The following is a 16526-nucleotide window of genomic DNA, read 5'->3' as shown; positions in this document are numbered from 1 at the left end:
CAAATCAACCTTAAAAAAGTCGGACCATGCACCTCGTAAGTTCGTGGTAAAACAAGATGCATATTACAGTTTTAGTCGTGTGAATTATTTACCCAATTAACAAGAGATAATAAAAAGGGGTACTGCCTATAAAACAAATATAATGCAGTGGCTTTACTTTTTACCCCTTTTGGACGATGATATTGAATCGGGCCTTTAACGATTTCATTTAAAAATTAATTGGTGTTCATTGAGGGAAGCCAACACCTTTTATGATATTCGAAATCGCATATTGTAAGGCATGTTCTAAGAGCCGTCAAAGTGGCACTGTTGCGCGCACCTCAAGAGTTGAAATCATGTATATGAATTTAACCGGTAAGAATTTGTGTAGTTTGGCTAAACGACCGAGCAGGATGATTGGCCAAGGAATGGCTTGTTTGTTATGGTGCAGGTTTTTTATTTATTTTTTTTTAAAAAAAATAATAATTATTGACGGTAAACCCTAGACCCGTGTAAAGCATTCCCTCCACACGAGTCAGATGAGACTCCAACTTCGTTAGCGGGCGTGGCCCCAAGGAATTCAATCATTTGCACTAAAAGAAATTTAAACCTTAAACCCGATGAAAATGCTACTAAGACCAAAATCCTTACCGTCCACCAGAGTCAAACCGTTTGCATGTGGTGCAGGTTTGTGTGAGAATGGAAGAGAACATTTGTTGTGTTTGTCCTCCGCCTTTGCCATCAACCCGTCACCATCACAAAGATCAATTATTTTTCTCATCGTGGCATAAAAGTAGGTCTTCATGTGATCTGTACATGACATAAAGTGACCTCATGACTTAATATTAAGGATAACCCAATTGACTGGAGAGATTATGTGACATTTAACAGAAATTCCCATATTGTCTCATGTCTCATGATCATTGTTATACTAGGTTGCATTTCATCCCCCATCATAAAGGTGAAGGGTACGTAAGTCATAAACCATGCTTTTGGTGTACGTACTAAATATGAAAGAAGATGTTTTATTATTATTTGGTCCACTTGCTTATTTTCAACATTTTTTTTAAAAAAAAAAATTTAGAATTCTGTTAAATTTATGATCTTGTGAATGGAAACGGCTGTTTTTTAAAAGGAAACCATCCGAAATTTAAAAAATCAACGTACAATAGCCAAAGCCATGCGAGTAAAATGTTTTATTTTAAAGGTTTATGGTCTCATTGTACAAGGAATTATAGAATGATAAGCGGCCGTTTATCATTCTGTCCCTGTGAAAACATTGGCATGCAAGCACAAAAGTTTCTCTCAATTTTCTTCTGAGCTTGTTTCTCAAGAATTCCTTTCTACTCCATAGAGACAATAACTTTTGGAGTGGGTTCTGATGAGGCTGGTGAAAATTCTCCTGGAGTGCTCTCTCCGTTATCAATCATATGGTGGCCTCTAATCATGTCAGCCCCTCCCTCTTCGTTCATCATCACCATATTACATGGAATGGTGTTGGCATAAAATTCTCTATTCTTTCTGTGATGCCTGCAGTAACCATGCATGCAGCGCAAAGCAATCAACTCCTAATGAGCTTCAGAAATTGAGGAAGCCTAGCACGCATACACCCAATTAATGTACACACACACCCAATTAAGCCTACCTATCGAACACCACCCATGTCGCATGAAGGCTCGTGATTTGCTCAACCACCAAAAGTCGTGAGGGATAACCCATTACAACCTTTTTTTGCGGGACAGCCTACATGACATGTTGCATAGATTAAATACTATAAAATTGAGTACCAAATTCAATTCATGAAGTACTAATCTTTAAAATGTAAAAAAGTAGTATTAATTATACTAACAACAACAATTTATAAAACTGTCATAGGGCGGGCGGATCAGGCCTCGGGTTTAAGTAATGATAAAAATCACACTTTTAATTATTTCATCATTATTTACATAGCAGAGGCAATCAGCGTTTGAATCAGCTATTGTAATAGGATAAATGTGTGGTTTCTAGTATTAATACTCATCAAGTTAATGTTCTCTCTAGCTTTCAACATTATTCTATCCTTAAAAGATGGCTGCTGGCTGCTGGTAATTATGACTTGGGATCTGTCTGATAATGTAATCTAGAGGTAGCTTTCTAGTTGTATTGACTTTGGTTAATGACCAATAAACATAATTAAAGAATTGAATGTACCCCATATTTTCGGCAAAGTTCTGCGACTGCTTGAAAGCCTTAAATACTTGGCATCACTCCGCAACTCATTTTCCACATTTGCACGAGGTAAGTCTTCGAATTGCAACATCCAAACATCAAGGCATGTCTTGGAAGAGACTACCAAAATCCCAAGTAGATTAGTTATATGTTATGAAGAAAAAAATAAATTAAAAAATTAATGTTATGCCGTACAACTTAATAATGTGGCAGCGAAAATTAGCTATTCATGATCAATTTGCACTTACTAAAAAAAGAAAAGAATTTATTTTTATTGGTACGTCATCTTAGTTATATGACAGTTATATAACAGTCTAATTTATTAAATAGCATTATCCTTAAAAATAAATTATTTAGCATAAACAGGAATTTAGATAGAGGGAAGATGCATGGAGTTACGTACGTGGAATGTTAAGCCATGGCATGACACCAACGAGAGTGACGACCGAACCAGGCGCAACAAGATTGTTGAGGGTCCATTCCAGAGGCTTAGTCGTGAACTCTTCCATCCCGTCCATCACTACCACCACATTCTTCACATAGTTTGCCGATGATGGTGACTCTCGCAATCGGAGATCCTCTGCCAACGACTTCTTCTTCTTTATGAAACGCCTATACGACTGCTGATGAATATACATGCCAGGTCCAAACGGAGCAACCATTTTGCTAACCTAGTTTATTTGCTCAATGGAGAAAGGAAAAGAGAAGTGATAGAGGGCCTTTTTAGTCCTTAAATAGTTGGTGCCTGCTTGTCTTTAGGGAATCATCAGGATATATAGGGTTCGACATAAACAAGAAATTTGCATAGTTGGTGCTTTGACACAAACAAAGCCTTTTCCAGCAAACTACGATAATGCCAAAGATGTAGTTTAGAAACTTTGAACATGAGAAGCAGAAAACAGGAAATGATATGCCCCTTAAGTATAAGAAAAACCGAAAAATCTCTTTTGTTTGGTTGCGTTTTCCATCGTGACTACAAAAGGTTTTTTTGATTAGAGAGATTGAATCAATCATTAATTATGTCTTAAACATGCACACTCGCGACTCGTGTTTTGTACCATTCTAAAGTATAAGCGCATACACACAAGTATTGCTTATTTTAAAACAATACCTTAATTAGTCTGAGTTTGGAATTTTCGGTGCCAACTTGACTTTTTCTTTTTTAGACAGTCTTTGTCTAAATCGGGCTGAATGAACTTCCTTAACTCAATTTATAAAAATTCTATCGAGTAATGACTTCGTCTTCTCTCAAATGTAATTTAACTTTTAAAATCATCATTGAATTTTATATAATCATTATTAAATTTTAAAAATCTTTCTAAAGATGACTTGACTTTTAAAATCACAAGAACTGATTCTAGTCATTCTTTCAAAGGTTGGTTTTTTTTTTTTTTTTTTTGTTAAGTATCTTTCAAAGTTTTTTAATACCTTCTATTTAAAACATTCTCCAACCACAAACCAAATATATAAATACATATTAATTTTGAAAGATGCTTCAACACATGGATTTCCTTTCCAAAAAAAAAAAAACACATGGATTTCTCAAAGATTCAATATGCTAATTAATCTCTAGATGTTGTCAAAACCTATCCCTAAAAGTGTCCGTCCACTGCCCCGGTCCCAAGTCCCGAAATGGGTCCAGGAGTACATCGAACAAATCGGACCCGATCCGTTTTGTTTATTCAGACAAAACAGCTGACGGCCGGAGGGAATGATTTTGAGAAAACCTAAAGAAATTAAAATATATATATATATATATATATATATCAAATAATTAATTCGCACCCAAATTAAAACATCCTAGACTGTTGGGAGTTGGTCCCTGGAGAGCCAAGAACACCCACGTACCGACTTCCTGGGCTGACAAGGAAATCCAGGTTCAGAAGGAATACACTGCACAGATTTGTCTTCCAACATAATTTTAAGACAAGAGACAAGAACCCACAAAGTCGTCGGTAGTAATTTCCAAGAATAATACAATGAATCCTCCAATTCCTGCCCCCACTACTCTTGGCCATGAAAATAGCTTGCCATTCTGTGTAGAAATTGTTGCAGTTTCTGTCTCTGTATTGTTAATAATCTGGCTTTTGAACTGGGTACTTTCAAAATTAGTGGCGGCTACCGTCGAGCCGGAAATCAAGAGCATCAAATAGAACAACTTATGCCGCCTGTTGAGATAAAAATTGCCGACAAAAGCACCGGAATAACGATAAATGGCAGCGGTGGTAGTCTGTGTGCAATTTGCTTGGGAGATTTCAAGGACGGGGAATGGTGCCGTGTGTTTCCTCGCTGCAACCACGAGTTCCATGTGCCGTGCATTGATGCTTGGCTGGAGCGCAATCTTAACTGCCCCGTTTGCCGGAATCCCTTGGAAGTTGCAGCAGTGCCTAATATTGCCGGAGACGATCTTGTGTGAAACAGAGATGGATAAAATTGACATAAGCTTTTCTTCTTCTTCTTCTTTTTTTTTTTTTGGATTTGGAGAGTTTGTTTGTAGGCTCCTAATTTTTCCAATCAATCCCGAGTTATATTAGAAAGAATTCTTTGAAGGACTTGCTGAATTGTGCTATTTTTTTTGTATTGTATTATCCTCAATTTCAACAACACTAGGATTAATCTTAGCAGGAATTAAGTTTAGGATTAATCTCAGCTTCAATTCCAGCAAGAACAGCAACAATCTCAGCTTTGGCAAGATGTTCGACTCCATTCCGAGTCAACACAGCAACTTCTATGCCTTTTCCCCCACTCTCAACACCGACATTAACCTAAATGTAAAACATAAACAAATTGAAATGCCATGGTTCCAAATATATGACTTAAGTGTCGTGGTTGATACATTTCGAATCATGACGACAATGTCATCGCTAATAAGAATTTGCCGTCGCTAATAACTTCCCACGTGGGAGAAAAAATTCTAGCATTGTTATTTGCGACGACACATCAATGACGACCACAAAAAGTCGTCACGACGAATTTTAGGCTATCACTGATAATTTGATTGCTAGAGAGTAAAATTTTTGTAGTGAAATCCGTGCCGGAGCTAGTTGGGTCTTGAGTTAATGTTATCTCTAGCTTTCAACATTAATTATATCGTCGATGGCTGGCTGTTATAACCTTGGATTTGTTTGTATTGGCTTTGGTTGCTAGTGTACGTAAAATCATGGTCTTTTTTTTTTTATTGCTAGTGTACGTAAAATCATGGTCTTGATATAGCTAGTTGGGTCTTGAGTTAATGTTATCTCTAGCTTTCAACATTAATTATATCGTAGATGGCTGGTTGTTATAACCTTGGATTTGTTTGTATTGGCTTTGGTTGCTAGTGTACCTAAAATCATGGTCTTGATATAGCTGGGGAGCCTGCGTGGCTGACATCTAATTTGTTTATCACTTTTGTTTAATGAATTCTTATTCATCCCAAAAAAAAAAAAATTAACAATGACCGATAAAATAAAGGGATAAATGTAAAATTAATCATTGTGGTTGGCTTAAATTACAAATCATTCAATGTGGTATAACAAATAATTTATAGGTCCTTAAGGTAGGCCAAAATAACAGTTTACTCTCTAAATAAAATTTCCTTCAAGTAACTTACTAGAATCTGTTATTTTGTCACGTCATATTACTACAGTAAATTAACATAATCTCTTCTATCTTTAAAATTTTACTGTGTGTAACCCTCGCTCATTTTCATTTTTCCTGCCACGATTTGGATGCATTTTACTAGAATTTGATAGTCACATTTTGTGAAGCGGCTGAGGAAGATAAAGATGAGAGAGAGTTATGCATGGAGTAAAATTTTGGGGGTATAAAAGATTATGTTAATTTATTGGGTATGACGTGGAGTGAGGGTTGATGTGTAATCTTAGCTGGCGTCCTAAAATGATGTGAAAAAAATCATATTTGTCATTTTTGAAAGTCATAAATTAATAATAACATGTGTCGCATTTTTATTGGGTATCGCATGGCAAAGTGATAGATTTTGTTAATTTACTTAGCTAAAATTAATTTCATGTAGTAAATTGTTATTTTGGCAAACCTTGATGACATATAATTTTTTTAAAAAAATTTAGGTCAACTATAGGGACTTATAAATTATTTATACTACATTGAGTGATTTGTAATTTAAGCCAACCTCAATGACCAATTTTGCATTTATAAAACTGCTATATATACAAGCCTAAGAGGTGACTATATACCCCATATTTTCGCAAAGTTATGCGACTGCTTGAAGCATTAGATTTTTTTTTGCCTAGAATCTTCCTTATATCATTATTGAGCCTGAGATACTTGAGATCACTCCGCAACTCACTACTCTTATTTGCATGAGGTAAGTCTTCCACTTGCAACATCCAAATTAAACATCAAGGCATGTCTTGGAAGAGACTACCAAAACCGCAAGCAAATTAGTTATGTTATGATGAAAAATAAATAAAAATAAGCTAAATAGTAATGTTATTTAGTAGATTGTTATATAACTGTCATGCAACTTAAAAAAATTAATAATTAATTGGGTTAAATACTTTTTTGTCTCTTGTGATTTAACAACTTTATTTTTTGCCCCCTATAATTTAGTTTTTATCACAGGTAGTACCTCGGTTATTTATAAAGACCGATATGGTACCTCCGTCTAATTTTTGTCCAACATTTAACAAAAATTCACGTCAGTACCCCTAAAAACTCGACATGTGCATGTCCATATACCTAAAAAAAAATTAAAATGATTAAAAACATTAAAAAAATTAAATTAAATTATTATTTAAAAAAAAAAAAAAGAATTTTTTTTCCAGCCACCCCATTTTGACAAAATGGGGATGGCCGAACCACCTCAAGGAGATAGATCAGAGCTCTACGTGGTCAATCTTCCCTTCCTCTAAGTTCCCCTTAACCCCTAAACAACTACCCTCCATAAAGCTTCGGGTTTTCAGTTTCGTTCCTTATCTTTTTCGCAGTTCACTCCTCATCATACCCTCGTTCTCAACAAACCCACAAGAAGCCCCCCTGCTTTGAACTATGCTCTCCGCTGCCTAAGGCTGTGGTAGAAGAAATACAAGAACAAAGTCAGGAACCAAACCCCAAAAGAAAGCTCTATGTGGTCAAATCTTCCTTGGTCTCTCCCTGTTTTTACAATTTTTGTTTTCATTGGCCTTATGGGTTGGTTTCAGCCACCTCCAAACCGGCCAGGGTACGGTGGCCGGCCACCCCTTAAGGCAAAATGGGGGTGGCGCCAAATGAGGTGGCTGGAAGCCATCCCTTTTCCAATTTTTTTTTTTTTTAATTGTAGTTTAATTTAATTTTTTAATGTTTTTAATCATTTTAATTTATTTTTTTAAAGAGAAATGAAAATCTAAGGGTTAATAAATTCTTCATATATGACTAATATTCTCTTACAATTAACCATTATATTTGTAAACTTATATAAATCTTACATAAGTCTGGCTAGAATAGCTACATTGCTATAGTAAATAGCAATTTGGAGCTATTCATTGTAACACACTAGATAAATAAAATATTGTTTATTTTTCTTTATTTCACCTCTTTTCACCCAACATCTTTTACTTCTTCTGAACATCTCTTCACATCTGCTACATTTTTCTCTCAAACACAAAATTTTTTCTCTCTTGCTCACAAAATTTCTTCACACAGTTGGATGAAAAAATTGAATGCAGAAAAAATTTATTTCATAAAAACACACAGATGAAAACAAATCAATTGTAGTTGGATGAAAAAATTTAATGCATAAAAAACTTTATTGCATGAAAACACACTGATGGAAACAAATCAATTGCAGTTGGATGATGTTCCTCATATGTGTTTATTTTTGTTTTTATGAATAATTTCTATATATGTGTTTGTTTTCCCTTTAATCTTTAATTAACGATAATATAATAAAAAAGAATGAGAAATAATATTTTAAAACAAATAGAGAATGAAATGAAGAATCAGTTGGAATGTGTAGTGAAAAAATAATAACTAAAGTAAAAAATTGTACTTTTTTCATTAGGTAAAATACCTAATACTGCTGGAAATGCTCTGAATAAAAAATAGGTCATCTATTTAGACAAATCAGCTAATGGGGGGAATGATTTTAAAAGTGAAGAAAACTTACCTAAATAATTTTATTTTTAAATTAAAATGTTCCCAAAACATCCTAGTACTGTTCGGACTTGTTGACTGGAGGGCCAAGAAGTTGCAACTATTGTGAAAGCTTTTTCCATCGACTTCCTAGGCCAACAAGGAAATCTAGTTTCAGAAGGAAATACTTGACCGTTAATTGCTGAAACTTATATATAGCAACAAAATTTTAGGACAATCATAATTCATACATTAATGGATTCTCCTTCTACAATTCCTTCAATTCCCCCACTCTTGGCTATGAAAATTTGCTCTTCTGGGCAGTTGTTGTAACTTGGAGCGTTGCAGTATTACTTATCTTAGTTTGCTGGCCCTTTCAAAGTTAAGGGGGGCTACTGTTGCGTCAAGAATCAAGAGGCATCAAATAAATAGAACAACTTAAGCCGCCTGTTGTCATACGAATTGCCGACAAAAGCAACGACGGAATAGCGTCGGCAACTTCTGCCCCGTTTGCCGTAATTCCTTGGAAGCTGCAGCAGTGCCTAATATTGCCGGAGACGATCTTGTGTGCAAGAAAGATGGATAATTTCTTCTTTCTTTTTTTTTTTCTTTTTTTTTTTGGAGTTTGCAGGCTCCTTTTTCAAATCAATCAAGAAAATAGCAGGTCCGAGTAGCATCTTTCATACTTTCTTAAAACTTGTATGACTCCTTGACCCACAAAGGATGTATTAACCGTCAATACTACAAATCTTTCTTATATATTTTTTGTGTCATTAAAATTGACGTAATTTTTAAAATTACTATTAAATTTATATTAAATTTTAATTCGATAGTAATTTTAAAAGTTACATTATTATTGAAATTACAAAAAAAAATTTATAACATTACTAAAATTTCTAATGTAAAGTCATATCACTCTGTTATCCCCTCCCATCTCTTTAGGTTGATGTGGCGTGGTTTTTATATCATTTAGTGCATGAATTCTAGTTTTTTAGTTGGAGATGACGAGTAAAATTATTGAACCATGCCATACACATCCCGTTATTTCTCTCCGCATCAACTTTAAGGATGGAAGGGAGATAATGGGGTAATAAATAAAATTACCCTTTTCTATACCCTTTCTCCTTTCATTGTTATGTGATTTTCCTGGCCAAAGGCCACCATAGATCCGTTACACACATAATAGCGTACTATTGCTTGAGATGATCTTGACTACAAGAGATTATTTTTTTTTTTTTTTTTGTATTTGTATTTGTTAGTTGGATAATGCCCACTAACGCCAAGAAATAGACAAACTATTTTTTAAAGAGTAATACTATAATTCACACTTTTATTTCATCATTATCACACCCTATTGACATGGCAGTACCAACATGCCTTAAGATTTTTTTTCAAATAAGGACTTATAAAAATTATCACGTCAACCAAATATAACAATGATGAAATAAAAAGTGTATTTTCTAACATTACACTTTTTTAAAATACCCTTATTTTAAATTTCGTGTTAAATATAACTTACAACTACATAACTAAATAATTCATTTTCCTGATATCACAAACAGATAGTGAAAGGTGAAGCACAATCCAAATAGACAACATGTGATATTCAAGGATCAACTGTCAATCTATTTATGATGATATTGGTTATAAGTAATGCTAGATGTCACCCTCATATCCTCCTCGTATCCTTCCAAAACTGAAGTGATTTTTTAAAATATCATTAAATCAAAATCCAATGATTATTTTAAAAAGCACATCAATTCTAAAAAAACACAAGAACATGAGTCTTACATTTATCATTACTCATCGGTTATGTCAATTTATTTCAATCTCTTATCAAAAACTTCCATAAGTGTTGCACTTCATGTAATATCAATTACAAAAGCAGAACTCTCAAAAGACAGGTATGTTAAGCAAAAACTCAGTGTCACCTGAAAATTGCAGCTGCCACGGGCTGCATGATTGAACCATGGTTAGGTTTCCGACGTGCACTAGGGGTGCTGGTCTTCTTACATGGGGAAGATACCATTCTTTTCCTCTTGTTCAGAGGACCATCACTATGGCTTCCTAGCACAGCAGCAAGAAGTTTCGTGTTCCTTCCATGGGGCGCACTCTTTGAAAGGTATCTCACAGCTTCCCTTCTCTCTGAATCTGAATCTTCCAGAGCCTTGTTCAACTGTTTTTTACAACTAACTTGCTTCTCCTTTTTAAGATGGTTACGGGGAATATGATACGTCACACCTGACAAAATCCACCCCACCTCATTGTGTTAGTTCTACTGAATTATTTAATAAGAAAAGGTAACAAAAATCTTTTATAGGAGTTATTCTGTTTACCAGGAGATGCCAAAGAAGCCTTATCTGGACTCGGAGATCCAGGTGGAGTTAGAGAATGAAAACCGTCGTCTTTAACTTCATCAATGCCCTTTTGGCAGCTATTTTCCCCAAGGGAGGATGTAGTGCACAATTTCTCATCATTGTAAGATCCATCACAGCGAGTATGAGCCCCAAGTTGTGTTGAAGTGTAATCCATGGGAGTACCATCTTTAGGGTCATTGGACCTCAGTTCATCTTGCTTTGATCTGCATGATGAATATCCAGAACTCCCAGCAGCAGCATCTCTAGCTTCATTGACCTCAACCCCTTCTTGTCTTGATCCACAGGAGAACATAGAAGAATTTCCCTCAGCAGCATTTCTGGATTCATTGGCATCACAATTAATAATGCCAGCCACGCTAGGATATGAAGCACAGACACTATCCGCGTTATCCAGAACTGACTTAGGAGATGTATTGAATATGTTTGGATCAAATAATGGCTTTTGTGCTTCCATTAAACTTGAAAACCAGGGTGTACCCTCCCTTGCATAGAACAGAATGTAGGCCTCCTGAGATAGCACAAACTCTTCTGCAACACTAGTGACCTATACGAGATCAATCAAAAATTAAGTTCTCTTTTCAAATTTATATACTATTACAATCTCTTAAGTTAAAGTATTATGAGTAATGTTATTCAGTAAATTGCTATATGATTATCATACAACTGAAATCACGTAAAAGTGAAAATCAATCTTTAAATCAACAAGAGCTTATAAAAAATAAAAATCAATAGCAGATTTTCACTGCCGCGTCATTCCAGTTATATGGCAATCATATAGTAATCTACTAGATAGCATTTCTCAAATATTATATACACATCTTTTTTTTTTTTTTTTTTTTTTTTTGATAAGTAATAAAAAATTTAACATCTTAACTAAACCTCAGCAAACAATGGCTTGCATGTTGTAAATAAAACCGAAATGTTAACATTTGCAAATTTTTTCGGCCAATTTTTTAACCTAAAGAACCTGACAAGCAAAGCTGACCAAAATCTTTTGGGGAAAAAAAAAATGCAAGCCACATATTTGAAAACTGCTTCCAGTTGAACATCAAACTTACCAAACCCAACAAGTATTTGGGGAAGAAAAAAGTTCAAGACTTCAAAAAAAATCTCAAGGGTTGGCAATGCAAAATCAATCCACTATTCTGGTTTAAGGAAACATAGTCATGCTCAATAGCTAGAAAAGAGATTAAATTAGAAGATATTACCTTCGAGTCATCCAACCTATGCCATGTTGCTGGGGAGGAACGAATGAAGCAGAAGTAATGCCCAGAAGTAGATGAAAACCCAATATGCACAACAATTGCATACAGGTTATACTTCAATTCCACCTGTAGTAGAAAGGGAGAGAGAAAATAAGCACTTCAGCATTTGGTGATTTAGCACAGACCTAAAGGAAAATAATCTACGAAATGCAGACCAAAAGAAAAACCATCTACCAAATACCTGTACGCAACTACAGCTATTGCACAAGATACAACATGTGGATTAAACAAAAAAAATTCCAACCAAATCTATACATGCTTATAAAACTTATTCAAACTATACTTCTCTCTCTCAGCACATGAACCCATAAATAGCCTTGATGTCCAAATTAGATAAAGAGATTTTCCACTTTTTCCTGTTATAAAATGAGTGATGTCTACTCTTAAATTCATTTAATTAATGTAATTGCCATTATCACATGAAAACAAATCTTGTGGAAAATAACATTTTTATGAAATAGACAGATAAACTGCAACTCACATTATTGTGCTGACTGCCAGTGGTGAAGGGCTGCAAATCCAACTCCAAAGGGAATTGCACATGCTTGTCAACCTTCTCAACAAAGGACCCATCAGTTTTGAATCTTTTCAAATGGAATGCAGCAACTGAAGGAGCCTGGTCCAGCATAAACTGCTTCTCCACCAACACTTCTTCCTTGCAGTTCTCACATGTAAACTTTGTCTCTGAATCTTCAATCTTTTCCACTTTGGTAAAAGACTCCAAAGCACTTGGAAGAGTGTCCACGTCTTCAATCTCCAAACTCAGGTCTATCAGAGGTTCATATGTGTCGGAAGAGTGTCCACAATTGCAACATCGAAGCTGAAATTCAACCGATGACATTATTTTCTGAACCCAACCCAAACATTTAAAAAACAAACAAGCAAACAAAAAGGAGTGCAATGATTTCACAATAAACATTTAATTGTTGAAACTAAAAGGAAACTCACTTCTATGCGCATACCTTACTTACAAGACGGCCTCCAAAAACCCTTTCCACAAGGTTATTATCTTGGGGTAACAGAGTCTTATCCTTTATCTTCAAATCCAAACAACACCTCTCAAGTTTATCTAAAAAGCATTGCAAAAATTCATGGGCATCTTCCTGCTGGTATCTCTGAAAAAAAGATGATATATCTAATTGTTCGCACATCAAGGATCACAAAGCTTCTTTTAAAAAAATGCCCTTAACTAACAAAAATCGTATATTACAAATAGCATTTCATAAACAACAGATAGAATACGAGATACTAATTAGAGATTTTAATGATTCCAAATTTAGCTTGCATTCAGTGTCACCGAAACAACAATGCTATTCTCCAGTTGGTCATCAAAACAACAATAGTTACCAAAATTCAGGATAATGCACCAAAATCTAAAGTAGTGACTAATGACATATCTACAATTATATATAGTAAAACCAGCCCCAAATAAATAGAGGATACATTCAGAATAACCATAAACAGAGGTTAAAAAGGATACGGTTCAAATTATCGACAAGTTTCAAAGGTGAAATAACCCCTCCAGAAGAAGCCAAGGACCGTTCAACATGGTCAATGAGAGCACAAAGAACACAGAACCCTTCGCTGCCACCTGAAAATTACAATACTGAAAATTGAACAAAAAGGTGCTAATCCAGGAGTAAATCACATAAAACAACACAAAAAAAAAAAAGGTTAAATTAAAATCAATAGAAGCCTTGATTGATCTTACGGTCACAGGGCATGGCGTGACTGCAAGAAAGAAGAGCCTGGACAAGTGGCACAGTATGCGTAAAGCATTGCAAGACGGCATTGATAAAGCATGTGTTGCCTAGATTTGCAAGCCCTGCACCCTACAAAACCAGAACCAAGACCCAAAAAAATTCAATACCCCCAAATGTACACAGACCTATATAATATTCCCGAAAACACAAAGCATACCACCATAGATGGCTTGATATCGCCGATAGAGAATGAAAGGGCTGAAGGCGATGAAGACCAGGTGCCTCTGGAGGAAGAGCAAGATGGCCATGGCGAAGAACCATGTGAAGAAGACCGTCGCGATGACGAAGATTCCAATAAATTGTTACGGAAAAAGCGATCAGGGGAAGAGGCAAACGGCTCCACTTCTAGGGCTTCGTCATCACTACAGATAGAGAAATTGGGATAATCATCAACGGGTTCTGTTTGCGCAGGCATAGAAGAAGACCAACTTAGGGTTTGGTTAATAGGAGGTAAAATTGTTGACGACCCAGTTGGATTCGACGCCGAAAGGACCAAAGATCGATCATCTTGGGGTTTTGGAGAAGACCCATTTTGATTAGATGCAGCAACCAAAGAAGGATCACCGAGGGCTTCAGCATGCAAAGATGTTGAAGACTCACCAAGGTTTTCTTCAGAAACAGGCATTTCAGGAGACAATGATGAAGACCCATCAAACATTTCTTCGGAAACAGTAAAATCTGAAGGAGCAGAGTCGGGTTCTAGGGTTTCTCTGAGATGGGCTTCCATGTCGGATTCAGAGGCTCTGTGTTTGCGTGTGTTGGTAAGGAATTTGAAATTGAGAAATGGAATTTGAAGGGTTGAAATTGGGGAGAATGTTTTTGGCTCCAAATTTGAGTTTGGGAAATTCTAGGGTTTTGTATTTGAAGGGGGGTGAAGAAAGAGGGAAGGTGAAAAAGTGTTTGAAAGATGGTTCGGTTGGGAGGGGATTTGAGATATTTTGAAAATGGAGGGAAACCTCAATACAAATACACCAATTATTTTCGTTTTTCCGCTCCGACCAAATTTTAAGGAGAGAGAGAGAGAGAGAGAGATTTGTGGGACTGTGGGAGAAAGGGATACATCAAGATTTTTTTTTTTTTTCTTTAACTTTATGCGCAAGTAATACGATAACATTTTTTTTTCTTTTATGGGAAAGAGACTAAGAGTGGATTGAGATCACAAATACAATAATCTAGGGTAAGCATGGGGTGCAATATCTTTTTTATGGACCATTTACTTTAAATAAACTATTCAAATTGTACCCAAAAAAAAAAAAAAAATTAGTTGGGGGTGATTTGGCCATCCTTTCTAGCCACAACTCGGGTGGCTAAACCACCCCAACGTCCAAGTGTGGTTTGGCCATTTCAAACCACTTCTACCACCTCTTTTCTTTTCTTTGTTTTGGACTACTTATTTACAATGAATGCCCATAAGAAAAGGGTAATGCATCCGTTTACAATTCTAATGGTGTAATGCTTGTCATCTAAGATGCATTTTCAAACTGCCGTTCATGCTTGGCTACGGAGCCAAGCATCAAATGGGCCAAACCATTTTTTCGGCTCATTCTTTATTTTGCATTCTACTAATTGATTTAGGATGTTTGTTGTGTTGGATTGCCTCGCCTATTTTTGGATTGTGTTAATTATTGTAATTTTAGCCTCCCTTTTTTCCTTTCATATTGCTTGGAAAACAAAAAAGTGCATTTTCTGGTGACCAGGCTGTTTCCACGTTGCCTCTTTCTTTCTTTCTTTGTTTTTCTTTTTAATTTTATTTTGCCTAAGTTAGGCAAAAAAAAAAAAAAAAAAAAAAAAATTGCATTTTAAGATGTAAACTTCTTGTGAGGGTCTCTTCCCGCTTCCAGTATTTGCTAAAAAAAAAAAAAAAAACCTTATCCTGTGGGCCTGTGGCTATAAATAAAGATGTTGTGATGACTAAGTGACATATAGTATTGGAAAATGGAGAGGATCCATGTCAATTGAAAAAATGGTAGTATTGCATTAAACTATCATTATAGAGAAATAGAAAATGTTAAGTGTTTTTCTTATGTTCTCTTAGTTCTAGGTAGATATTATTTTCTATAAACTAAGTGAAAGAAATAAAGACAAATTTCTTTTTTGCTTTTTTAAAAAATAATATTGTAGGACCAGAACGTGAGAAGGACATAAGGAGAACACATAGTATTCCACATATTTAATCCATAGCTCCCACTAAATGAGACAAGAGTTATTATGTGCTCTCCTAGTCCTATATGAATATTATTTTTTAAAAATCAGGTGAGAGAAATAAGAGTCAGTTTCAGTTTTGTTTTTTTAAAAAATAATATACACCTAAGACCATGAGAGCACTTAGCATTCCCTAAATGAGACAATGAGAAACTGGCTCAAGATAACTATATATATATATATATATATATATATATATATATATACGTTTTATTACATTAATTACAACAGTATACTATAGCTCTGATAGCTTTCTTTTTATTTTGAATGTTTGTCTTGTAACATGATTCAATATAACTGTGTATTCTATATAAGATTAACACAACATATGGTTGTCCTAAGTTTACCAAATTCACAGCAATTCATTTTTTTTTTTTTTTTTTCAGTTTTGTTGACAGCAATTACTATCAAAATCCAAACCAGGCTAATTTGTTTTCAAATGCTTTAAGATGCAACATGTATGAAGGACATACAGTTCTTGCTTTTCCTTAATGATTTTTTTTTTTTTTGGAAAGATCCCAATTAAAATATTTGGAATAAAGTGAGCATCCTCATTGGTCTTAAGAAGCAAAAATTTCAAGAGCCATGCATATCATTCACAACACATCAAAGAACACAAAGGGCAGAACAAATCTCATAATCTATAATGAAATCCCCAA

General features: G+C 35.1%; 1 protein-coding gene and 1 pseudogene across 2 annotated transcripts; both read right to left on the bottom strand.

The window, feature by feature from the left end:
• Window positions 1-1211: 1211 nt before the first annotated feature.
• Window positions 1212-2783, bottom strand: LOC148586989 (uncharacterized; annotated as a pseudogene).
• A 7089-nt stretch (window positions 2784-9872) lies between these two features.
• On the bottom strand, window positions 9873-14679 carry UBP20 (ubiquitin-specific protease 20). 2 transcript variants are annotated; one of them, XM_059588683.2, is made up of 8 exons: window positions 13826-14679; window positions 13614-13734; window positions 13383-13493; window positions 12865-13037; window positions 12384-12722; window positions 11846-11968; window positions 10596-11181; window positions 9873-10500 (listed from the first exon to the last, which is right to left on the bottom strand). In XM_059588683.2, exons 1-8 carry the CDS (start codon window positions 14390-14392, stop codon window positions 10187-10189), a joined length of 2334 nt encoding a protein of 777 aa, XP_059444666.2. In that variant the 5' UTR covers window positions 14393-14679; the 3' UTR covers window positions 9873-10186. The 2 variants fall into 2 exon arrangements, with proteins under 2 accessions (XP_059444666.2, XP_059444665.2); XM_059588682.2 differs by having other exon boundaries at window positions 13823-14678.
• Window positions 14680-16526: the final 1847 nt, after the last annotated feature.

Source organism: Corylus avellana, chromosome 3 (assembly GCF_965113065.1).
Source record: "Corylus avellana chromosome 3, dhCorAvel1.hap1.2, whole genome shotgun sequence".
Lineage (NCBI taxonomy): Eukaryota > Viridiplantae > Streptophyta > Magnoliopsida > Fagales > Betulaceae > Corylus > Corylus avellana.
The sequence above is the reverse complement of the archived record's forward strand: the minus strand, read 5'-3'. Positions and strand labels throughout refer to the sequence as shown.